This window comes from Clupea harengus, unplaced genomic scaffold, assembly GCF_900700415.2.
Source record: "Clupea harengus unplaced genomic scaffold, Ch_v2.0.2, whole genome shotgun sequence".
NCBI lineage: Eukaryota > Metazoa > Chordata > Actinopteri > Clupeiformes > Clupeidae > Clupea > Clupea harengus.
The window spans coordinates 1-24,950 of NW_024880458.1; the positions used below are offsets into that span (position 1 = coordinate 1).

Genomic DNA, 24,950 nt, shown 5'->3' on the forward strand with positions numbered 1-24,950 from the left:
CCACAGGCAGTTAAGTGATTCTTGCATGTACTACCTGTTTGTAGTTCTTAACTTTCATTTGATAACGTCCGTACATAAATTCAAAAACAAGGCATAGAGGATGCCAGCTAATCTGAGCTCAGGTTCATTATTCTTACAGCCGTATTACAACCACACACAGATATTCATACAATCTATTTTAAATCCACAACAACTCTGTTTATGGGCCATGTCTGGTTGTAAAAGCTTATCTGTGGACACACACATTTGTACACATTTCTCCAGTCAGCAACCTGGCATGTGCTGACGACTGCGCTCATTTCTATCTATAGACTAGTGTGTGCATGTGCTTACATGTGTGTGCGTGTGTGTATGCGTCTACAGATCTCCACAGTCTTGCTTAGCTTTCCATGTTTATGCAGGCTTTTTTCTGTGCCTTTGAGTTTTCGTTGTTTCTTTCGATGCTGTATTGATTACATGTGACCATGCGTGACTGCCCTGTTTTAATCTGCATCTGCAAAGTACAATGCTGTGTGAAGTAGAGCAGCTCAGTCACACTTTATCTGGATGGTCCCCTACAGACTATCTACAGATGCTCATATTATAAACAAACTACCTGTTGAAACACTGTTAAGTACAATTTATGGTTAAGGTTAGGGTTAGGGGTTGGATTTGGTTAAGGTGATGTTCAGTGAACAATTAGAAGGACTGAACTCCAATTCCAACAAAGCATCTGTAAAGTGTCTGTAGGCAGACAATCCAAATAAAGTTTTACCAGCAGCTCTTATCGTTTTATTGTTAAAAAGGTATATGCTAATTTCCTCTTCAGAATCTTCCATATTGTTTTACCTTCTGGCACACAGTGGTATATTGGTATATGTCTATATTTACATTGGCATTTGTTTTACATGTCGAACATAGTGTTCTTAAGTGCGAAATAGACAAGTGTGTGTGCATACCCACGAAGCAGAAACAATGGTCAACGTGAGTGAGAGCGTGACTGTGTATGCATGAGGGAGAGTGTGTGCCTGCATGGGTGGGAGTGTGTGTGCCTGCATGTGTGGGAGTGTGTGTATGTAGCTCATACGTGTAGGCTGTGACACCCATCTGCTGTACCCATCTCGTGTCTCCTGACCAGCTCGGGCTTCAGGCCGGATAAGATCGGATAGGGAAGCATGGGGGGGGATCTTCATGTGATGCTAGTGACAGAATTCCGTCGCGTCAGGTGACTGGACACAGCCCCGCACACATCCCCTTCATGCCCCACATGATCGCCCTGTGTCCGGTTACACATTCAAAGGGCTTGACTTACTCACACTCACTCTCTTATATACACACACACACACACACACACACACACACACACACACACACACACACACACACACACACACACACACACACACACACACACACTCACTCACTCAACTCTCTCTCTCTCTCTCACACACCCCCACACAGACACAAATGCATGCACACACACACACACCCATACAGAGACATACACCATCGGCTATCTCAGCAGAATGGTTCCCAACTTCTAAAGTCTCTGACAGCACAGTCATTGGTTTCATGCTATTCATCAGTTCTGGTCAATCTTTTCCTTTCTATGTCAAACACAGTGTTGAAAGGCAAATCAAAATGTATATTGATTCTAGTAATCTTTGTGAGAATGTATCTACTCTCTATTTGAACCAAGGAGAGAGAAGCAAGGCAGTGGTGACTCTTAGACTCAATCTCTCACATGCCTGTCACAAAGAACAGAGAAAAAAAGCTGTGCTTCCAAGTGAGCCCTTTAACAAGTCCATCTCTAAGATGGCCAACTGCGATGAATCAAAGGCATAACGGGTCAACAACTATACGCATCTGTCAGATTGACTGTAAAGCAGAGAGCTGTTCTCTAAAACACGTTCATGAGAGCTTGCGTAAAATACACAAGATATGTACTCTTGTGCAAGCCAGCGCCGAAATCACATATGCTGCATCTGTACTCTTTACAAAGCCAGAAGTAAGCAAAAGGTGAACTCTCGAACAACCCCATCAGACTGGACACACGCCTGCCACGCACTCTCAAATAGAGAGAGTATGTTTCAATGGAACAAAGGCGAGAGAGTCAGGGACAATTCACTGGTGCTGCACTACTGTACAACACTCACGATGTTAACTGGCATTAGGAATCTCTGTTGGTAGTTTAGGCACCTGACATCCAAAACGGAGGCTGTCAGTTGCATTGCATTCACTTCAGGTCTAACTAGTTACGTAGAGACAAAGTCTAAATTGAAAATAGGAATGTAGGCTTAGAAATGCCCCCTTGATGTGCCACTCAGAAACCCGCAGGCAGACACAGTGTCCGCTTACTGACGAGCCCAGCGGAGTTCCCACAGCTCCGCACTCATTCCACTTCTCCCCATACACCAAACTCAGGCGAGGGACAGATCATTTGGACTACGTCCACTTGCGGCACGACACACATGCCTGGTTGCTGCTCTCTCGCGCTTTCTCTCTTTGCACTGCCTGACACAACTCCACGCCCACCCAGCGAAGCAAGCATGCCCCAAGCATGCCCCAAACATACACACACACACACACACACACACACACACACACACACACACACACACACACACACACACACACACACACACACACACACACACACACACACACACACACACACACACACACACAGCTCCTGCTATTCTCTGTTCTCCTCTTCTTCTTTTTAGGTGAAGCATCTCTACATCAAAATTATCTTTTACTACAATATTGTTATTAAAATCAAGCATCATGCTTAAATATTTCACAGGTCTACTTATTTTTTTAATCACCAAGAAAATAATTTCTTCACATCAATGAATGATGGGTTGATCCATCTGCTATTGTTTTTGTCAGGGTTGCAAAATCACAATACTAAAATGTCCATAATAAAACCTGATCCCTGAAGTGTACATTTCGAAAGACAGTATACAGTATACACTGTAAATTAATTAGTAACTATTTTCACAAGACACTGAAGAAATTTCACAAATAGAATAGAACACTTTCTTTCCCTATAATTAATGTATGTTACTTGTTAGTCTTTAAAATAAACTTTTGATGTTAATGTAGCAAAACAATTTTTGCAAAAATAGAAATGTACAAAACAAATATTAAACACCATGTCAATTATTATTACTTACTATTCAATTATTATAAATTATTTTACCTTGATTTATTATCTTACGAACTGCATGAAACCAAATACATACTTTTGTACCTTGATTTATTATCTTACGAACTGCATGAAACCAAATACATAGTTTTGTGAGATCTTGATGTAAGCATTATATTAAATAGGTTAACATTAGTTTTTCTTTAACCCTCTAGAGCATTGCCATTGACATAAATTAAAATGCATGATCAAATTCAATAGAACTTACCGAACAACAACTTTAAATACACTTGACTAAACACACTGTTCATTTACCAAAACCAGATGTTGCTGATTTAAATTGGCAGCTTCTCTTTTCCGAATACACAGATGACTATAATTTCTAAGAACTCACAGAAAATGTAAGATCATCAAGATCATGTAAAACCCTGGAGATAACCTGTTCTTTTCTTTCCCTTTCATGCAAAAAGCTCTGAAATGCAAAGATAAGGCCTATCCTTGTGAAATAGTGATCGATGTATGTAGTGATGCATGTCTCCAAACTCGTACAAATAATTGTTTTATCCAAAACCCAATAGACATCTTTCAAATAAATTATTCATTTCACCGGCTCTACTTTGAAGCATGCTAAAACATCATTTGCAGCATCTAGTCACGATACAGATGGTTTCTTTAAAAAGATATAAATGTGAAATTCATATTTATATGAATATGATTGGACAGAGTTTTCCTGTGACAAAAATCATGCACTGGTTCAAAGGGAGAAACACTGAACATTTCAGAATGTGAAATAACCTATTAGACATTTTTTTCTGATTGAACTATAGTGGTCTACCATACTTTGCTTGCAATGAAAACATCATAGCTGAATAGTATTCGCAGGTAAAACAATTCCTTGTGACAATCTTGCAATTGTAAAATGTATAATCCCTTCACAGCTGGTCATGGTAAAAATCTACCATCAGCTAGATTGGCAGCACAGTGAACTTACATTTATTCATTAAATAGGATACAACCTTTCAAATGACATATTTAAATAAAATTATGTTCAAATGACACAACCGGCTTAAACATAGTCCTTGATACAATCTTAATCTGATTTAGATATAAAACTAAAATCTGCAAGATTGAATAGCCAATAAGGCTACATTTTGTAGTGTTCCATAAGCATCTCTTTCCCTCCCAAGTGTGTTCGCCTGACATAACTTGATTCAGGGCAGTTTAGGCAGAGAACTGATATACTCGGTTGTGCATTCCTGCACTTTAGTAAGCCTAATAATGGCAATAGGGATGTCTGCAGTATATTTAAACATGAATTCTAGTAATAAAAATGGCAATATATCCCAAGGAATATTAATGGGTCATTTGAATTGCTTGTAAATACCTGTAAAGAGATACAGCATGATTCTTTATTTCTTCAGCACACAGAACATACATGCATAGTACATGCCCAGCCCTAACCTGATTTTGACATATTCCTCATTTAGTCACTTCTGACTGTGCACACACATTAACCTAAATATGTGCCTTTCCTCAGTCCAGCCACGATAAAAATGTATTTAAAGAATGGTGGCAAAAAGATCCTGGATAACACCCTCAACTCAAATCTATTTCTTTATCAGAAATTGTGTGCTCATTTTCCACCGAAGAAAATGGCACCTGTCCTGAAACAAGTGGCTCACTTCAAAGAATGTAGCTCTTTCTGTGGTCCTTGTAACAGAAAAATAAAAACAAAAGTCTAGCCACAAGTGGTGATCATCAGGGCCCAAGCAAAATGTCTGAAGTGCCCAAAGTGACAAGAGGTTGAAGGATTTGACAGCTTCAACAGGTGAAAGAGGACATTGGCACTTAGCAAATAGGGCCAAGTAAAAGCACACCAAATTAAAACATTTTACGTTAAGCGGTTCTTAAGATACAGACCTGTGTCAGTTGTAGCGCCCTCTATGGACTGAATTTCACAAAATTTGGCGTGCTTCCAAAGAATTTTTTAGTGATTGTGTGTACCACGTTTGGTTAAGTTTCAACCTTTATGTCAGAAGGTATTGGCCATAAAGTCATTATGGGCCAAACCCTCGAATTTGATTGACACCCAAATTTGAAACCGTTTGACTAATCAAAAATTCTAAAAATACGTTTTCGTCAGCATGGTTCAGAAAATTGGAGGAATGGCCTTGGACAAGTTCGTTTTACTTTCACTTTAAATTTTTAGAAAATGGCGGAAAAATTTGGAGTTCAGAAATTCACAGTAATTGGTGCAGAATCTGTGGTCAAAATTTGGTGCAAGTGCAACTTGTGGTTTTTGCTGCCATTCGTGTGTCGTGTGCGAAAAATAATAACAGGAAGAATCAGAATCAGCTTCGCTGCCTGGACCCCTGATATTCATAACAAATCCAATAAGGATCCCGTTGCTTCTGTGCTTGAACCCCTAATGATGGACCGAGTACCCTACATTTACGATGATTTCGACGAGTTGTCCTGGCAAACATAAGGGTGAAGGTTAGCTTGGAAGTGGCGGTGTGTTTACATAAAGGACGTAAATGAGGAATGTATAGTCACGTGGTGTAGGCCAGAACAGTGTAATCTGTGCGCAGGGTCATGTTAAAAAGCCCCTCCGAAATCCCACACCAGACCATACCCAAAACAGCCCAACATACTCTGTGTGTCGTAACGTGTACCTTGCGTGTGATATATTCTGAATAGACTTCGGCTTATCTTCAAATATGCTGCTCATGCCTACTAGTGACAGCCGCCGAGGCCTACTCAAGTAGGCTATAAGCCTGGCCGGTGAAGAAAGGCAAACAAGCAGCCATGTTGCAGCTTTAGCTGCCTGCTCACTTATGTAAACACCAATTATTCTCAATTAATATACCATTTTCGATTAGTTAGAAACAGCACGTTACTTACGGGCAGCACACTCGCAAAGGTGTGCTTTTCAGTGATACGTTCCTTACATTATGGTAGCTGCAACGTGATGTTGCCCTTTCTAAACACGCTACCTCGCCATTTGAGCCCTACATTAATGTAAATATGAATGTTGAAGTTCCATACATCGTCTATTGCAAGTCCCTACTCCTCAAACCAGTTTCTTAATTCGTCTTAAAAATGATTTTTTTTCTTTTTTAATTAATATAAATGGATATAAACATACCTCCCGCTTTTAACAAATTACGCATTTAAATATTATAGCAAAGCTGTGTCATTGCATATATGTAGGCTAGATTCTGGCCACCGAATATACAATTACTCATTTTACGTATCCGAAATAAAACGAACCAAATAGCTCATGGAAACGGCTCCAATGCAGTCACACACCACCAAAGCCAGTTATAGACCGTTACACAATGTAACAAAGAGGTGGGGAAACATTGAAGCACACGACTTCGACAGGAAGTATTCGGTTGCAGATTGCCTTTTCAAACAATACAATATTTAAAAGTTGTTACCTAAAGATTTAATGAAACACACAATAATATAGGCTACTACATTAAACTTATCTCGTTGATTATCTTTAAGCGCAAGATATCACTTATTCGACTAAGGCTGTCCGTAAACAACGTGGACCTGTTACATAATGGCAACATTTAAGCAAATAAACAAAACTCGTGTGCACATATCAGAACACATGCAGATGTTACCGGCACTGTGCATCATAATATGGTTTTCAATTTACCTAGCTGTCAGTGACAAGTAAACTTTACCTTAGTTTTTTTGGAACTGAGTAGTCCACCTCAATAACTTTCCCGTGCAACTCAGCTTTTCCTGTAAAAGAAAATTACGATACAATACTTAACATGTATAACAAACGTTGCAGTCGCACAGAAGACTAAATCGTCTAATGTTGTCAAACTCAAATGTTTTGAGGGACTCCATATAATCGTATTCTGAACCCAAAGGAAAGGCTACACATTACACGTAGGCTATAGTTAACATTATTAAATGTATTCTTAAAATATAGAGGGCGTTATGAACTAGGAGCATATTTATAAATTGAATGTGTAAAATGCGTGCCAAATAACAGTTATGTACATGAAAGAAAAGGGGGGATTTCAATCGATGGGGAGGCCACGCTTTCTCCTCCCACCAACCATTACACTCACTCGTGGGTATATGTTAACATTACACTAGCAAATACAGTTGTTTGTTGTTTGGACGTTTATTGCAAACACACTATTCCCTGTCTTTGACAAGTCATTGCCTGTTGACACCCGTGCGCTGGCACAACAGATTACAGCAACTCAAGCCTAAGTGTCGATCATTCACTTAACCAATTGTTGATTTGTGAATATGTCTGCTAGCCGTGAGTCTCAGTCATACCTCATCACATTAGCTACCTCAATATCTTGCCCAATAGCCTAGGTCCTGCGGCACCTACGTTCTGGACACCTCGTAGATACCTGCCAGAGGATTGCATCCACGCATAGGTTAAAGTCCATTTATGATTACTTTTACCTGGCCTTTTCAATAAATTCGGGTCAAAAAATGACCGAAAAATGATTAAGCCAACCTCTCTGCTTTGGACCACCCCGCAAATACTGGCAATTGCCAAGAAGCATCCCCCATGAGATTTGAGTTTATTCCTTGATTTGGAGCGTGATAGCACAGCGTGGAGTGAACTTTACTTTTCATCGCATTCACGTGGTTTATCTGGACATCCTCTGTATTCTCCCCAATTTTGTAAACCTGTGACAGCTAGCCCGTGTTTCCCCAAGCGCTGTCGTTGATAGTAGGCAGCTGGCTACAGTAGCCTGTACGTCAAATGAAGAATGCTTGTAAAATCTGTCATGCGATATTTCCACGACGTTCTACACTACTTTCATCAAAAAATCCATTCGCAACGACAATACATGTAATGTGGAATAAAAGCCTACCTGATAAAGCCTCAATGGCTTTGATGGCCCATTTCTGATCTGGAAAATCCACGAAGGCATACCCGGTTTTCAACAGAACCTGATCGGCCACGGGAAGCTTCCTCTCGTCAAAGAGCTGCTTCAAGTCCTCTACCGTGACCGTAGGACTTAGATTCCCTACGTACAGTTTGTTCATGATCCACTTAATGATACAGGGAGGATACACCAGACCACACCACAGTAAGAACTAAACTGGCAACAAAAGAAATGAAAAATAGAAACAAAAAGTTAAATATAAAAAACAGTATGAGCCAGACCTCGACGCCAACTCCACTCCTAGTAAATCACTTCTGACTGAGGTACAAAAAAAAGTCGTTACGTTTCACGTCACTCCATGGGTACAAGCACCGCCTTTGAATAAAGGGTAATGTGAAAGTATTTTGAGAAAAACAGGTCTACGGCAATGTTGCCAAACATCTATCCAAACAGTAATGGATAGCCTTTCGTACGAACGAGTGCAATGACAACAACAAAAATGGAAGGTTGGTGGTTTAGGACACACCTTTACGCGCTGATCAGTCACTCTCAATTGCAACCAATACAGCAGCACACAATGCCGATGAACTGCCGAACTATCTCTCGGATGGATGAAAACAAACAAACAAACAAACAGCCATTCACATTTTTAGGAGACAGTTTGGCTACTTCACTCTTTCAAGAAGACATGGCAAAAATAAATAAATTCAATAATGAAATAGTCTGGTTTATACTACAGAATGCGAGGAAATGTGCTCATCTTCACCCTTCAATTATACAAACCGGTGAAAAGTCAGTGTGTCAGAGAAAATAACATCGGGAGACAAACAGAAAACACAACAAAATTATGTATGACACCAAAAACAGAATGGAGTCATTTTAACAGGAACATGTACTCAAACTGTCCATCATAAACTATAGGATGTGGGTTTACCCCGTTTAGCCGTGCGGCTCGCCCACTCTCCCTTGCTGCAGAGTGATTGTGCGGCGGGAAGAACACGCTCCCCGCGCATGAGCTAGACGGAGCTGGTGGAATAGGCTACCTCGGATAGATGGCGGGGCGTAGGCTACGGCACGGCAGGATGGTGGCGCGCCGTGAGAATGTTGTCCGAATGAAGGCTCCCAGCAACTCGCCCACTAAAGCAAAACTCCCATAGCTTTTTCTGCTGTAGTTCAGCTCTATCTCAATGTGGTCTCTGTTGAACCAACGTTGTTGTATGCTTTAGGTTTATAATCTCCATGTAGCCTAGACCCACTTTAAGCAAGAAATGGTTAGATCAATGTGGTTCGTGAATATCTTGATAATCGTGTTCCTAGGCTACATGGAAATCTCTCTTATGAGGATGTTAGAAACCTGAAATGGAAATGTGTTTCTTTTCAAATGTACACATTAATAAAAAAAAAAGGATAAAACAATACTGTCTATGGTTATTTTTAAAGGATCCTTTAAAAGCACTAACTACATCGTGTTAAATAGGTTACACCCACAAATGCTAATACAGGTCTTTTAAAATGATCTTTAATCATTTTTAGATTCCTATTTTAAAAGTGATAAAAATTCACTTTTGTCATGAATCTCAGTTACAAATTTGTTTATACAGAGGCTATTCCTGATTGCATGTTATAGGGCTTGATCATTGTAAGCAACTACAGGTGTTCCTTGTAAGTGGACTTAATTTACAATTCATAAACTTAAAATTGTGGCTAGGCTACAATCTGTTTAAATCAGAATGGGCATATTTGCAAAGTAGTGTGTGAAAAAATGTGCAAAAACAAAATCAATTCTAAACTGTGAAAAAGATACACCTTATCACTACATCAATAAAGTCATGCAGAAGTCCTGGGAGAAGGACACCAACAACCAAACTGGGACCAAATGTTTGGGGAAAGCATTTTATTGCTTTAAGATGCCAACATACAAGGCTACAGAGCACAGCACTACAAAAAAAGAACTTCAGGGCAGGCAGTCTCCGTCCAGGAAATCCAGAAAAATGGCTAACATTTGCGTACATAAAACTGATTAATTAAAAAGGGAGGTCAATACATTCAAAACAATAAGAATTACAGACTGTCCACAATACACTGATTGGGCCAACATAGGGAAACATCTATCTAATGTAGGTCAGTTACCATCCGTCAATGACATGTCATGTTAATGCGTGTGAAGTTGAGATTTGGTCTTCTGATTCCTGATTTCCACAACCTCTCTCCCATCCCCACTGCACTCATCTTCAATAAAACATGAACGCTGTCTGACGATCTCCCTCAATAGTGGCCTGTAGACACAAAAGGCGATAACAAAAAGCATAGCCATTACAAACTAAAGGGGGTTTGGAAATGTATTCAACATTTTAGTGTTTTTAAAAAGGTTAAAGTCCACATGCTGTGCTAGAACTTTAACATTCCAGGCTCCTGTCTATCTGACAAAAAAGTTGTGGATACATTATGAATACATTTGAAGTCGTACACATCAATGATGGAAATGACAAACAAATGAATACATAAATTAAAAGGTTGTAGGTAGGTCTAGAAATTGAGTACTGAGCTCAATTATCTGAACATTCTGACATAACCCGATTCTAAATGTATCACTTCCTTTGACTACAAGGGTACTACTACTGACAGAAAAGGTCATCACTTACGTGGCGAGTAAGACCGTGACCTCGATCTGTATGCCCCGCGACGATAGTACGGAGAGGGGGACCTTTGCCTGTAACAACACCCAAAACACAATGTGATTGGTCATCTCTTGACACCGGGACTGAGGCACACCTCAGTAGCCAGGGTCACCCAGCAACACACCACAGAAATGCCCCGTGGTGCCCTCCCCATAGCCGTTTACATGATGGACAGCCCTTGAAGCTGCATAATCAGTTTTTCAGACACAGGCTGGCTAATCGAATTACACTCTCTCCACCCACCTGTATGATCTGTGGTAGTCCCGGTCATCGTGGCGGTCATATCCTCGTTCGGAACCACGGTCGTACCCTCGTTCGGAACCACGGTCGTACCCTCGTTCGGAACCACGGTCGTACCCTCGTTCGGAACCACGGTCGTACCCTCGTTCGGACCCTCGTTCGGACCCTCTCTCGGAGTGATCACGGGAACGGCGTGAACTGCTAGGACCTCCACCACCACTGAGGGACACCAAAGCAAAGACCCACGGTTAGATCTGCACCACAACCCAGAGCGTCTTAGTACACAGGATCCAACAGGATCACCTCTGATGAAGTCAGCTATTGGAAAGCAGCCACAAACTGGCTAACAGGTCAAGGTCAAAGGCGAGTTGCATCTCGAAATCCTGCTATTGGGTCCATTTCTTTGTAGGCGGCATAGTTTGATGCAAATATTGAAGCTAGACTGAATGAACCATTACTCATGAAATATTGGATTTTCAACATGTACATTGGATATGACATTGTACAAGGTGCCTTTGAAAGAAATCTCAATCTGTTCAAATCTTCTCAATTTTTTTACATTATTATGTTACGCACTAGAGTATATTTCGCTAAATGGAATTACTCATGAAGAATGAGTGGTACTGTTGTGAAATACACTTTATAATGCCATGGTGTATTCAAAACAGGAGCATAAAGTGGTTATATGAGATAATGAGTGAATTTCCAGAATAAAATAAAATAGTTCAGAACTCAGGTGAACAAGCTTTTGACATCACTCACTAGGTGGGCCGACCCATGTAGATACCCAAGGTGGGGGTGTGTGGTCTCTTTGTGATGGAAAAGTCCACCCGGATCCTGCGCCCCTCCAGCTCCATGCCATTGGCACGTTCCTTTGCCTAAACATAAACATGGCCATTTGTCATTTACAAACCAAGGATATCCTCACCAAAACCAAACCCCCATAAATACAACCTGTCACTAAGTAAACATATGTGCCATTGCATAAAGCAATAAAGAAAGGGATTGGTTGTTTTTCACAGCCAATCTATTTTTAAAGAAATTTAACATCTCGTACTTTACATTCATTTTGTTAAATTAAAGTTCAAGGCATAGAATAATTCTGTGTGTCTACACAGAAACTTAATTCTTACTCTCTTACATGCATAGCCAATTACAATATCCGTGTAGTAAAAAACAACATGCATTGCAATGACGACAACTGCACAGATTTCCATAATGTCTCCATCCTCATCAAAGTGATCCCACAACAAAGCATCTGATCTCACCTCCTTAGAGTCCTCACTCTTCTCAAAGTAGACAAATGCGAAGCCCCTGGAACGGCGTGATTGCTGGTCGTAGACAATGTTTACGTCTGCCAGAGGGCCATACTTGGAGAACACTTCCCTCAAATCCCGCTCGGTGGTGTAAAGGCTCAGACCAAAGACGCCCAGACAACAGCTGGGTTCAGGATTTGCCTGCACAGAAGGAGTAGAGAGAAAAGCCAGCAGGTTTAAAACAACTAATGGTGTCAATGTGACATCAAGTCATTGATTACTCTGGTCTAGAGGCTTGGAAATAACATCAAATCAGTTATGTGGATTAAACTATTGTGGAACTCATTAAGAATAGTTAACCTTGCGGTCTTCTTTTTGTCAATGGTTTACACCTTTTTTACATGTAAAAAGCACTGTCAAACAATCACAACGGTTGATTAACAATAGATAGATACAATAGATTTTGGTGGATTTCACATACCACATACAGACTCAATAGACCCCCACTCTCAGTTTGAATAACACCAGGGGTCTGGAGCAAGGGCATTTAGACTTGATTCCTGGTCTTTGTCTGACAGCCATGACCAGATGGTTGGAGCCAGGCATATTAGCATTTAAATAGTCCATGGTCAAATAGACCCCTCTGCCTAGCATTCACACCTTTATCTAGCATAAACTAGATAAACCTACATAACTTCCCCCCTTCCCCCTATGCTTTACCTCAACCCCCCCCCTGGAAAGAAATCAAGGTTCACCCACACATGAGACCCCAAACAATCAAATAACCCCCCTCCTACCAAAGGGCCATGGAAGCTTCCCTCCAGACGGATATGATTTACGCCATTGTGTTGAGATGTTAATTCTACCCCATTTAAAATACGTATATTTCTGTACGATTGTTGAGTTTTCTTGTGACCCCGGATTATAACATCTGAGATTACAGGGCTATGCGTCGGAAATAAACTGATTCTTTCACTAAACTGCCTTCCCGCCTGCTCCCTACAAGCTAATTTGAACCAAGGAGACAACATCAAGAATTCACCAAGAACAGCATACATCCTTCAATGTGGAAAACGCAGATGGAATGGTATAAGTAAAATGGAAATCACTGTTAAAACGCAGCATTACTCAGAATTCTCAAATAAAATGACGGGAGAGAAATACAATATAATAGCGTTACAGGCCATATTTTTTGCTCCTGTGAGCGACACAGGCAAAAAAAATATGTAGTCAGACAGCTAGCCAAAGTTAATGAACTGTCATTATATCAACCTCGTGTTCAGTGGTTTTAAAATGAATACAGATTTTGCTATTAGAACATAGCTCTATCACCTAGACAGATAAAAAAATTGCATGTAACAGTGGACTATGTAGCAGCAGTAGCATATGTCCTAAGTACATTTCTTGATTGGACATAAGATTTAATGATAATGAAACTGATTAAACTAAATCTAGAACAGAAAACAGAACAGAAACAGAAACCCGAGAATCTTGCCCAAAAAAGTATGTATTTCACTGTGCTGTATTCAGCACATTACCTCTTCTTACTGCAGCGTCTGGTGGTTAATCCACAAATTGATACAATTAACAGTCATGTACATTCCACTATGCTCTAATTCAGACTCTTTGCTACAGATTAACAAAACGTGTGATTGAGCTTGTGCGCTGAGACACGTCTGCAACAACAAAACCAGTACACTTTGAAGACACAAATGCACACGTATGAATCAGCGTTGTGCGAACGCAGACATTTTTGAGTATACTTAGGCACTGAACCAACGTGGTCATCACCATATCTACTGTGTGACCCAGGACTTCAAAGAAGTCATCAAACCAGCCACTACTTACATTTTTGAATGCTGGCCACTTAAAACACCCACTTCCCATTCCTTACCCTCTCTGCCCCTTTCTAACCAACCTCAGAGAGATGTGACCAAGAATAAAATATGGAAAGGAAGCCATCCAGAGCCATCCTGTAGCGACTGTGGTCATCTCTCAGCGTCACATCTGATAGAACATGGCATTAAGCGATACTTGATCTGAACTTTAGTGACTCATTCGAAAACGTATTTTCTATCATCTTCAGAATCCATCAAAAAGGTCACTGCAGAGAACTATGCATGGACACTCAGAGCGTCACTATGACCACAGCACTGTCCACTTTTGGCGTGGCTGGTCCTTATGGGAAGCCACTGAAAGGAGCATGAAGGGGAAAGACGGAGTCACTCAGGTCACTGCGGATATGTTTACACACTTGTCCCTGAATCAGAGCCTGCTAAGGACATGCGTATACCACAAAGATTACATCAGTAGCGATTCAGCCGGAGAAAAAAATGGTAGTTCTGAATGAATTATTCTGTTACTTTAAGTATTTAAAGCATTACCTGAAATAATCTGTTACTTCTGGATATACTATGAGTCATCGTATAAAGTTTTATAACAATTCTTTTTTTTGCAAAGTGGTATTAACACATAACTGAGATCTAATATTGAAATACTTGGCAATTACAGGACAGGACATTTAAAGTGGAAATGCAACAACATGCTATACAAAATAAAATGAAGCCTTATCATATTTGGCACTGGCAAAAAATATCAGTTCCTTTTTGGAGTTAACCACATAAAATGCCACAGATTTGGAGACAATAGGTAGTGACTAGGACAACCAGAGTTGTTAATAAAGATGGGTGGGTGAGGTCATATTCTTGAAACATATTAAGCAAAACAAAACTTAAACAAATTAAGAAACACTAAGACAACACATAAATTGAGTTACATTATTACTAATGTAATAGTAATGGGCATAGGTTTTGGTGTTGAATGCAGCGGGGGTCCTTACCCGGTCTCCAACATGGCGTCTGCGGTTGGACATGGGGGAGCGGCTGTGGCTCCTCCTGCGGCGGTACTCGCCGCTGTCTGAACCCGAACGAGAGCGCCGGCGATAGGATCTGGACCCAGAACGTGAACGTGAGCGCGAGTAACGTCGTCGGGAACTCCGGTGGGAACGTGACCTACAGATTTGGGAGTAAAATGTTTGTAAAAGATGAGTAACATGTTTGAACTACAAATATATATTATATATATATAAAAAATATATATATATATATATTTTTAAAGAGTCACAGGACAAGAATTTTGCTTGCTTCAATTACTGAGAAATAACAACAAAAAAAACAATACAGATCAAACAAAGTTACACCAATTCTTAAACTTACTGAATGTATTTCAAGTGAGATCAAAGTCAAACTCTGACTTATCCACAACATAGACCAATTTCAGTTTTGTCTTAATTTGTCGGAGTTATCTTTTTTCATAAATTGTTTCAAAATCATGTCTTTCATATTGTAGCCTATGCAGACTCCAATACTGTGTACATATGTATATTTCAAAAACATAGCTATATCAACCACATTTCACCATCTTCCCTCAACCCTCTTCACCTGGATTTGGATCTGGAGCGGGAACGGGACTTGGAGTGAGAATGGCGGGATCCATCTTTGGACGGGGCAGGGGACTGGGCTGGGGAGCGGCTGGCAGATTTGGCTGAACCCCTTGGGCTTACACTTCTGGATCCAGAGCGGGAATCCTAAATCGAGCATAACAGGATGTGAGCATTGGACTGAGCTGCTCTTAAATCTCATCACTCCATATCTTTATGGCTCTACTGATCAGTATGCTGCCTGAATGCAAAGTTTTGATCATTATAGAATAACAGAAAACGGCAGTTTATAACGTTTTACATATGCCCCAGAGCCTTAATTTACACTAGAAGGTACATTGGGTATATTCATTACAGAATTATCATTTAAGAGCAAAGCAGAATGCGACCTCCAATCAGAGATAGAAGCATGCACACTTTAGGAAAAAACATGAACAACAAACAGAAAGACAGAGATTATATTGTAACAGAACTAGTGTATTACTTGGCGCAGTCATCTTATCCCCAGCACACTTCTGATCTTAACTTCATAACTTCAACACATTTCTTTTCTTCTTTCTTCAGTCTTATTTCTGAACTTCATTCCTCTTCCCCCATCTCTCCCAATACACTATACACGTGGCCAACTTCTTTTTTTTCCTTCTCTTGTGCCGCATTATTAGCATGCACTCTCAAAAAAGAAAAAATCAGCTTCAATTTAGCCTCATTAAAAACTTGACTTTTGACTTCTTCCGCATTTTCCTTCTTCCCATCTTAACCTTAATAAAGACAAGAAAAGGGTGAGGAATTTATGAAAATAAGAACGAACTGCAAAGGTATAACGGAATCCAAGTGTCAAACCTTGGGTCATACCTTTACTCAAGTAAACAGACTTGTTATCAAACCCGCATATCTTTTAGCTAATTCAATGTTGGCTATTGTTACACTTCTAGTATTCAAATGCTACCATCAACAAAAAGGGGGAAAAAACACAAACCATTCACCACATATACACTACAACATCAACCAATGGAATAATAGTTGAAAGTTGAAAATGTTACATATTAATGTTTTAAAAACACATCGAGTTGATACCTTGTATTTGTATATCAGTTACCCAATTGTAGAGGTCACTCTAAAAATACATTTAAAGTGAATACTACTGAGAACGACTAGTCATCCTTTGAAAGGAAGAGGACCAGAATATCCTACCCTTAACTGAAGTAGTAGGCTACGCCTTATCAGCTATACAAGATCAAAGTTGAGGGCTACGGAGTTGTTTTTAGCCAGTTATCTAACCAGACGTCATTGTCATCATTTGTGATGCTGTGAGTCAAACTACGGGCATTCAAATGCAGTGCCTATGCATCATGGCTGTTTCAGTCCATTTAACTAAATGGCTACCACCATTTCATAAAGTAACTGCTGCTATCCTAAGCGTCTACCTAGCTAACATTAACTGTGCAAGATCGTTTGGAATGAGGTACTGCTAAATTACGACCCATCGATAAAGTTCTTGTGACGTTAGCAAGATATATAAATACGCATCTTGTAAGAGCGTTACTACATTAAGGCGGGAATGTAGATACATGGCTCTGGGTTCAACCAGAGACGTTTGGACTTTGGTTAGTTCAAGAGCTTACAAAACGCAGTACTTAGTTTAATGGAACCTAGGAATATTTTAGACATTCTGACGAATAAAAGCATTATCGCTAAGGTTCTTCGTGGAATGGGATGGGAATTTCCGTTTTACATAAATTAGTACTTCGCATTACTTAACTAGCTATGATATAGAATATCGTTTAAACTAATATAAGTATTATGTCCTAAGCGTTGCGTTATGTTTTGCAGCTGTTGCTTCGTTATTTTCAATGCAAGCCCCGCCAAAGGTCAGCTAGCCTAGCCTTGCTAAAGCATGGCAAACAGATAACGTTAGCTCATTTTCCGTCAAGTAGTATGTGGCTAACTTAGCAAAAAATATGTCGATCGTAAAGATAAAATACGTCACTCACCCGCTCAACAAATTCCTTTTCGTCGTCACTCATTTTCTTATGGAAGTACAAGTATAATGGTGTTCCAAATAGATCAACTAACGTTGAAGTTAGTGTGGCAAACCTGCACTACGTGTAGAAATGCTCTGGTACAATAAATAAAGGAAAAAATAGAATGTTCGCTATCGATGGTGAGCTTCGAGGTTTTAGAACGCTTTCGCCACCTAGTGTGATGGAGGGGAATCTACGCCACCCCCCTCAGTTATGCACTTTTCCATTTAGTTTTTAAGGGGAGTTGTAAGAAAATCAGGAAAGTGGAGAGAGTGTAGAATGTTCGGGATAATGGACGACACGGGGATCGGGTATCAGAAAATACACGCCAAGGTGGTAATACGACTACGACATTTACACCTTTATACCTAAATCAGCTGTGTGTGAGTATCACGCACCTATAGTCTCTTCAGGGCCACAACCACAGCACCAAAATATCAAACAATGAAGTTCCTGGTCGTATTCATTATATTATATAATTATATTATAATCTCTGTTATGGTCATACTCATAAAACAAATATGTCCTATGTCTAGAAGCACAACAGTGACCGCTAGATGGCAATGCAGACCCTAGAAGAAGAGGGCTAAATAAAATGGTTTACTTCCGGAGAGAAAGGTTAACGAATAAAGGAACCATAGATCTTCAAAACACGTTTTGTTTAAGTACTTTAAGCTATTGATTTGACGTAAACAAAGGCTGTTGCGATGTCGGACCCTGCTTTAATGGGACCTGCTTTGCCGCCGAAGTTTCAAAAGGATGATGAATCTGACGAGGAACCTCGTGAGTGGTTTTGGAAATATTGTAATACATTTGCTTGCCATAATGGCCGTTATGCTCGCTTGCTTGCTTTGTGATAAAGCTGAATGATTGTTAAAACCAGCCTACGCCGTATAAATGACACGTTCAAATGATTCTTTTTGACTCAGCCATAGGTCCAGCGTTACCTTCTTTTTACATAGCGGATGATTCGTCCAGTTCCTCGGAGGATGGCGAGACATTTAGAAGAGGAAAAAAAAAAAACTCTAAATATGCAGTAGCTGGTCCAACATCTAGGTAAGCTTTTGCAATTATTTACGCGAAAACAAGCACAAGAGATTAGCTGTCTGGCTTTAAGAACATTGGTCAAGCTGGGAGAGTTTTCATGCTTCTTATTACTATTTTTCTTAATACTTCCAGTCAACAACTCAGAGTGGATGTGGCTTCAGGTGAAACACTGGGAGTTGATGATGATGATGATTACTTATTTGGCCCTGCTCTTCCTCCTGGATATAAAAAGCAACAAATGTCACCTGAAAGGTGAGAATCACAAACATGTACATGATGCTGGTGCTCATTTTGGGGTTACTTATAGATATGACAGAAACAAAGAAATGTAACCAGAGGTTGGGGATTTAGAGTTTAATTTCATGTTCAGATTTGTGCACCACTATAAAATGTAAAGATGTGCAGATGAGCAAAAACATTATTACCATTATTAGAGGATAAGGTAATAGTTCGTTCTTGTAGTTTAGAAATGTGTAGGCAATGCAGTGGGCATGCAAGCATCAAAACTGAACTTAGAAGAACTGCAAGAGAAGAATGTTGCTTGGTCTGAGTGGTCCTGTTTTCCGTTACATAATGTGGACAGCCAGTTACATGTGCATAGTTTACCTGGGGAGGTGACAGTACTAAGAAGCACTTTGGGAAGAAGACAAGCCAGGGAAGGGAGTGTGATGCTGTGGGCAAGTTTAATTGGCTGACCATTGGTCCCTTATTTAAATTAATTTTAAAACCCTTTTTTTGTATAATAAACACACAGGCCACCTCTGCTGGGACCCGCACTACCTCCAGGCTTCCGCAGATTGAATGATGAAGACGAGGATTCAAATGAGGACGAAGGATTCTCTGGCCCTGCCCTTCCCCCGGGCTATAGGGCTGAGTCATCAGGCAGTGAGAGTGACGGAGGAGACGATGACATTGTTGGGCCAATGCCTTTTAAAGGGGATAGGCCCAACAACTCAGTCGCCCAGGACTTTGAGAGACGCGCTCAGAAGATGAAAGACAAGCTGACCGGTGTAAATGTAAGTGTGATGCCCGTGTCGGCCTTCCTCTGTTTGACTTGTGGATCATCTTGATCTTCTAAAGATGGTCGACAAAAAGCACTGACATTTGAAAGTAGCTGATTTAGCATATAAGAAATCTAAATGTTATGTTATGATGTATGCATATTATGTCTCAACCTTTTTGGGGAAAATGGTGCCCTATTTGTTTTTCTCTAGTTCCAGTTAAAAATAATGTCTAAATGTCTTTGTGAGTAGGATGGCCCTGAGGAGGTGAAGAGGGAGACCTGGATGACTGAGCTGCCGCCAGAGCTGCAGCATATAGGTCTGGGTGCCCGCACATTTAAGAAGAAGGCAGGCCCAGAGAAAGGGGATCGCAGCATGTGGACGGACACCCCAGCAGACCGGGAGCGCAAGGCCAGGGTGAGCTGCCTAGAAGAGAACCCAAAACCATTGAATGTGTTGTCCTCCTGTAAAGCTAACACTGATGGCTGCTAATATTTCTAATATTTTCATCCTGCTAATGTAATATTCAAAATACTATCAAAGGACGATCAAGTGAGCTATAAGAGGCACTGCTCCTCTCCTTATATTTCCAAAACGATCTGCTTCATCCATATTCTCCTCTTATACTCATCTATGCCACTGCAGGATGATAGTTAGAAGGTAATGGTTTAATAGGTCAGGCCTATCTTCTTGGTTTATGTTATATTTGATGTGATGTTTCTAATCAGTACGTCATCTGCTTCATAGGAGCGACAGGAAGGAAAGAAAAGTGGGAAGACGGAAAAAAAAGAGGCCCCACGTCTCCCTCAGAAGGATATTGAGATGGCAGAGAAAGTGTCTAAGTACAATGTGAGTCTTTCTTCTTTTTTTTTGGCCTGTCATCCTATGACTATGGTGACACATACTGTTGAAAGTATATGCTGCTGTCACAAACCCAGTCCCAACAATATGCCTGGCAGGAGAGAGGGATAACATTAGTAGACAAAAATATCGTATGAAAAAGTTTGGGCACCCCTGATCATTTTAATTTATAAATTGTTGGGTGTTTGGATCAGCAACTTCTTTATCATATATAATACTTCATGGACAAAGTAATATTTCAGCAGTGAAATAAGGTTTATTGGATAAACAGAAAATATGCCATATGCATAATAACAAAATTAGACAGGTTAATACATTTGGGCACCCCAACAGAAAAATCAAATCAATATTTACTAGAGCCTCCTTTTGCAAAAATGACAGCCTCGAGACGCTTCCTATAGCCTCTGATGACTGTCTGGATTCTGGATGAAGGTATTTTGGACCATTCCTCCTTACAAAACATCTCCAGTTCAGTTAGGTTTGATGGCTGCCTTGCGTGGACAGTCATCCCATAGATTTTCAATAATATTCAAGTCTGGGGACTGGGATGGCCAATCCAGAACATTATACTGGTTTCTCTGCATAAATGCCTTGGTAGCTTTGGGGCAATGTTTCGGGTCGTTGTCTTGCTGGAACACCCAACTTCGGCGTAACTTCAACTTTGTGAAAGATTCATGAACATTATTTTCAAGAATTTGCTGATATTGAGTTGAATCCATGCGACCCTCAACTTAAACAAGATCATCAGTCCACAGCACTTTGTTCCAAAATTAATCTAGCTTGCTCAAATGTGCTTTTGCATACCTCAAGCGAGCGAGTTTGTGGAGTGTGTGCAGAATAGGCTTCTTCCGCATCACTCTCCCATACAGCTGTTCTTTTTGCAAGGTGCGCTGAATGGTTGAGCGATGCACAGTGACACCATCTGCAGCAAAATGATCTTGCAGGTCTTTGGAGGTGGTCTGAGGGATGTCTTTGACCATTCTAACATTCCTTCGCCTTTGCCCCTCCGATATTTTTCTTGGCCTGCCACTTCTGGCCTTAACAAGAACTGTGCCTGTGGCCTTCCATTTCGTGATTACATTCCTCACAGTGGAAACTGACTACTGAAACCTCTGGGATAACTTTTTGTAGCCTTCCTGTAAACCACAATGCTGAACAATCTTTGTTTTCAGATCATTTAACAGTTTTTTTGAGGCCCCCATGTTGCCACCCTTCAGATGAGAATCAAAGAGAAGCACAACTTGAAATTGGCTACCTTAGCTAATCAGACTAATTATGTGTTGCAATTAATCAGTATTGAGTAGTTACAGGTATTCAAATCAACAAAATGATTAGGGTGCCCAAATATTTGCACAGCCTATTTTTCACATTTGATTTCATTTCACACAACTAAATACTGCTACACTTAATATCTTTGTCTGGAAAACACCCCAGTATTCAGTGTTAACTAGAAAATGAATAATATACCACTGTGATCTTTTTTGGTGAAGACAGAGTAAATTGTCATGCAGCCTCAGAGGGGTGCTAAACTTATTCATACGACTGTACATATAGTAAAATATTACTTATGATGAATTGGACTTTATTCCGAGACTATCTATTGTGTTCAAAACATTTCTCCCTAACAGCACATTTGGATGTTTATCATTTTAATATAGCTCAGCCAGAGCTGGTTATCAGGACCAAAGTTTATCCAGCATTAGCAACACATTATTATTTGTTTGAAAATGTAGTAGACAGACAGACAGACAGACAGACAGACAGACAGACAGACAGACAGACAGACAGACAGACAGACAGACAGACAGACAGACAGACAGACAGATCTTGTGCGTGTTGAGTATGCTGTTTTGCTTAGGATGTGGAATGAAACAACCCTTTCCAAATACAACATTTTTGCTGTTGTGTTTTTGCCAGGAATCCAAACGTGGGGAGTCTCTCATCAATATGCATACCAAGAAATTAAAGAGGAAAGCAGCAGATGAGGGCAATAAGCCAGTGGAGAGGAGGGCCTTTGACCGTGACCAAGACCTGCAGGCCAACCGCTTTGATGACGCCCAAAAGAAGTCCCTGCTAAAGAAGTCAGCTGAACTGAACACGCGTTTCTCTCATAGCAAAGACCGCATGTTCCTGTAGCCAGCAAACATTCATCTGTAACCTGACTGCTACCCAAGTCTTTCTTGGGTTAATATGTGTGTAGAGTTTCAATTCAGTTGCATTAAGCTGTTAAAATATTCTTCTCAAAGAGAAAGAGCAATGTTAAACAGTGTATTTGACTCTCTGTGTTGCATATCATTTGATACCATGGCTGTAGAATGCTTTCATATGTGTCAGTCTTCAATTCACAACCAAGACTTTTTGCCATTGGTTGGTTTTTGTATTTTCAGTATATTTCCTTTTTCATCATTCTTCATTTTTTGCAGTCAATCATTCTATTACACTTATATTTTGTACTTGATTGTTCTGTACTGTGTGAGAACAAGTCGGTTCAGTAAGTAGTAAACATTGTAGCTTGGTTTTTTTTTTTGCTCTTTGATGGAGGCATGAGAAATAATGTATATAGACATATTTTGCAATTCTGTAGAATATATTTTATCTCTTCCAAAGTTTAAAGGATCTTTGACATGTTCACAATTTACCTATGGCTGTAACATGTAGGTTTTATAGTGTGTATGTATGTGTGTGTGTGCACAAAAAAGAGACCGCTACAATCTTATTGTATGTGATCACTTCTATCTTCATTTTTTTACTGTACTATATTTCGTGTGGAAATTGCTGTAATTTACTTTGAACATAATTAAAGTCCAAAATGTTGGTCGATTAGTCTGCATATTCAATGGTTTCCTGCTATTGGCGGTTATTTCCGCAAAAAATGCAAATTTATAGAATTTCTGCATTATTTGGTATTAGTTTTATTGAACTCAATCACTGCATTTCTGAGAATTCCCGCAGCAAATGAGTCACCTTTGGCCGTTACAGTCACAACTAACCCTTGCAAGATCCTGATGGGATCACAATTTTTACAATATACTCAAAATCACCCCAATTGAACCCAGTTTTTGAGAATTCCCGCAGCAAGTTAATTCACTTTTCTCCGCAACAATCACAATAAACAGCAACATTGGTAAGTTTTTTTGCATGGTTTTTCATTAGTGATTTATTTCTTATATTACATTCATATCTTTGTTTTTTTTCACGTATTTTATGTAATTCTAATCAAAATCACGAAATATCACTAAGATTAGTTATTCGAAATTGATCAAAGATGGGTGTGTGGTTTTTGGGTCCACCGTACCAGACATTTCGCGTTCTTCCAGGGCACGTAGAGCCGCCGTAGATAACCACTAACCGGCCTTCTTCGGAAGAGGGAACGCGGGCTGCTAAGAACAAAGACAAGTTTAGAAAGAAATTCTGTCCGTTTTAGTTATATACTTACTTTATTTAAATATGTCAGACAAAGGAGACGTAGATCTAACTGGGGCCAAACAAAATACTGGAGTCTGGCTTGTGAAAGTAAGAGCGCCATTTTGTTGATATACCTACTGTTAGTAGCGCTATTGAAACGTATAGCTAACGATCCTAGCTAGCTATCGATAGCTTGATTGGTAGTCTTCATGCAGTTGTCACATGCATATTGCCAGTTTGCCTTTAATGTAAATATAACCAGATGTCAGGGTGTTAACTTGTTTGTTGTATGTTCGATTGCGTCGGTCATAACATTAAGCTTGTGTAGGTAACGTTAGATGGTAAAGGTAAACATGGTAACGTCAGCTGTCGGATATTGATGTAACTTCATGGTAACATCTTTAATCGTACATCATCTTCTAGCTAGCTACTGATTCATTTGATGTGTGCTACAATCTAACGTTAATCTATTGTATATATATGTACACACAGGTTCCTAAATACCTCGCTCAGCAGTGGGCCAAATCAACAGGCAGGGGCGATGTGGGGAAACTGCGCATTTCAAAGTATGTTGATTGTAACGCAAGCGACCTAAATTGCCGTTAATGTTAAGTATTCACAACACCATCCTATGTGTAATCACCTGTAAATTCAATTACAATTATTTTTTTCAGGAACCAGGGGAAAGCAGAGGTAAGTCCAACCTCAGCAGCTTTAGTACCGTTCTTTCTACAGAGTTCAGGCAAAGTATAGTCGAAATTATTATTTGGAAATCTCAGTTAGCTCTATATGCATGGAGTCTACAAGATGTCATAAAGGTTGACAGATGTCGTATGAGTTTGACTGATATCCTTGTTCACTTGAAAAAGTAACATTTGTGCTGTTTTACCTGTGTCATTTGTAAGTGGTTGGTTTCTGTGGTCCGTTTTGGTGAAGCTTGTACTGTGTGATTTCTGCAGGTCTCCTTCACCCTAAATGAGGAGCTGACC

At 40.0% G+C, this 24,950-nt stretch overlaps 3 protein-coding genes and 1 long non-coding RNA gene across 4 annotated transcripts; 2 read left to right on the forward strand and 2 right to left on the reverse strand.

The window, feature by feature from the left end:
* Positions 1-5,489: 5,489 nt before the first annotated feature.
* On the reverse strand, positions 5,490-8,603 carry LOC122132194 (insulin-like growth factor 2 mRNA-binding protein 2). Its single transcript, XM_042707012.1, has 2 exons — positions 7,999-8,603; positions 5,490-6,889 (listed from the first exon to the last, which is right to left on the reverse strand). The coding sequence occupies exons 1-2, from the start codon at positions 8,171-8,173 to the stop codon at positions 6,825-6,827; spliced, it is 240 nt and encodes a 79-aa protein (XP_042562946.1). The 5' UTR covers positions 8,174-8,603; the 3' UTR covers positions 5,490-6,824.
* A 1,289-nt stretch (positions 8,604-9,892) lies between these two features.
* Positions 9,893-17,775, reverse strand: LOC122132193 (transformer-2 protein homolog beta-like). The gene is made up of 8 exons (XM_042707011.1): positions 17,618-17,775; positions 15,628-15,773; positions 15,027-15,198; positions 12,200-12,388; positions 11,694-11,809; positions 10,935-11,150; positions 10,656-10,723; positions 9,893-10,289 (listed from the first exon to the last, which is right to left on the reverse strand). Exons 1-8 carry the CDS (start codon positions 17,648-17,650, stop codon positions 10,279-10,281), a joined length of 951 nt encoding a protein of 316 aa, XP_042562945.1. The 5' UTR covers positions 17,651-17,775; the 3' UTR covers positions 9,893-10,278.
* Positions 17,776-18,253: 478 nt separating this feature from the next.
* gpalpp1 (GPALPP motifs containing 1) lies at positions 18,254-23,379 on the forward strand. Its single transcript, XM_042707010.1, has 7 exons — positions 18,254-18,430; positions 18,577-18,703; positions 18,827-18,946; positions 19,449-19,710; positions 19,948-20,112; positions 20,443-20,544; positions 22,474-23,379. Exons 1-7 carry the CDS (start codon positions 18,355-18,357, stop codon positions 22,690-22,692), a joined length of 1,071 nt encoding a protein of 356 aa, XP_042562944.1. The 5' UTR covers positions 18,254-18,354; the 3' UTR covers positions 22,693-23,379.
* A 489-nt stretch (positions 23,380-23,868) lies between these two features.
* Positions 23,869-24,950, forward strand: LOC122132195. The gene is made up of 4 exons (XR_006152177.1): positions 23,869-24,069; positions 24,454-24,527; positions 24,636-24,654; positions 24,921-24,950. It is a non-coding gene; the product is annotated as an uncharacterized LOC122132195 (long non-coding RNA).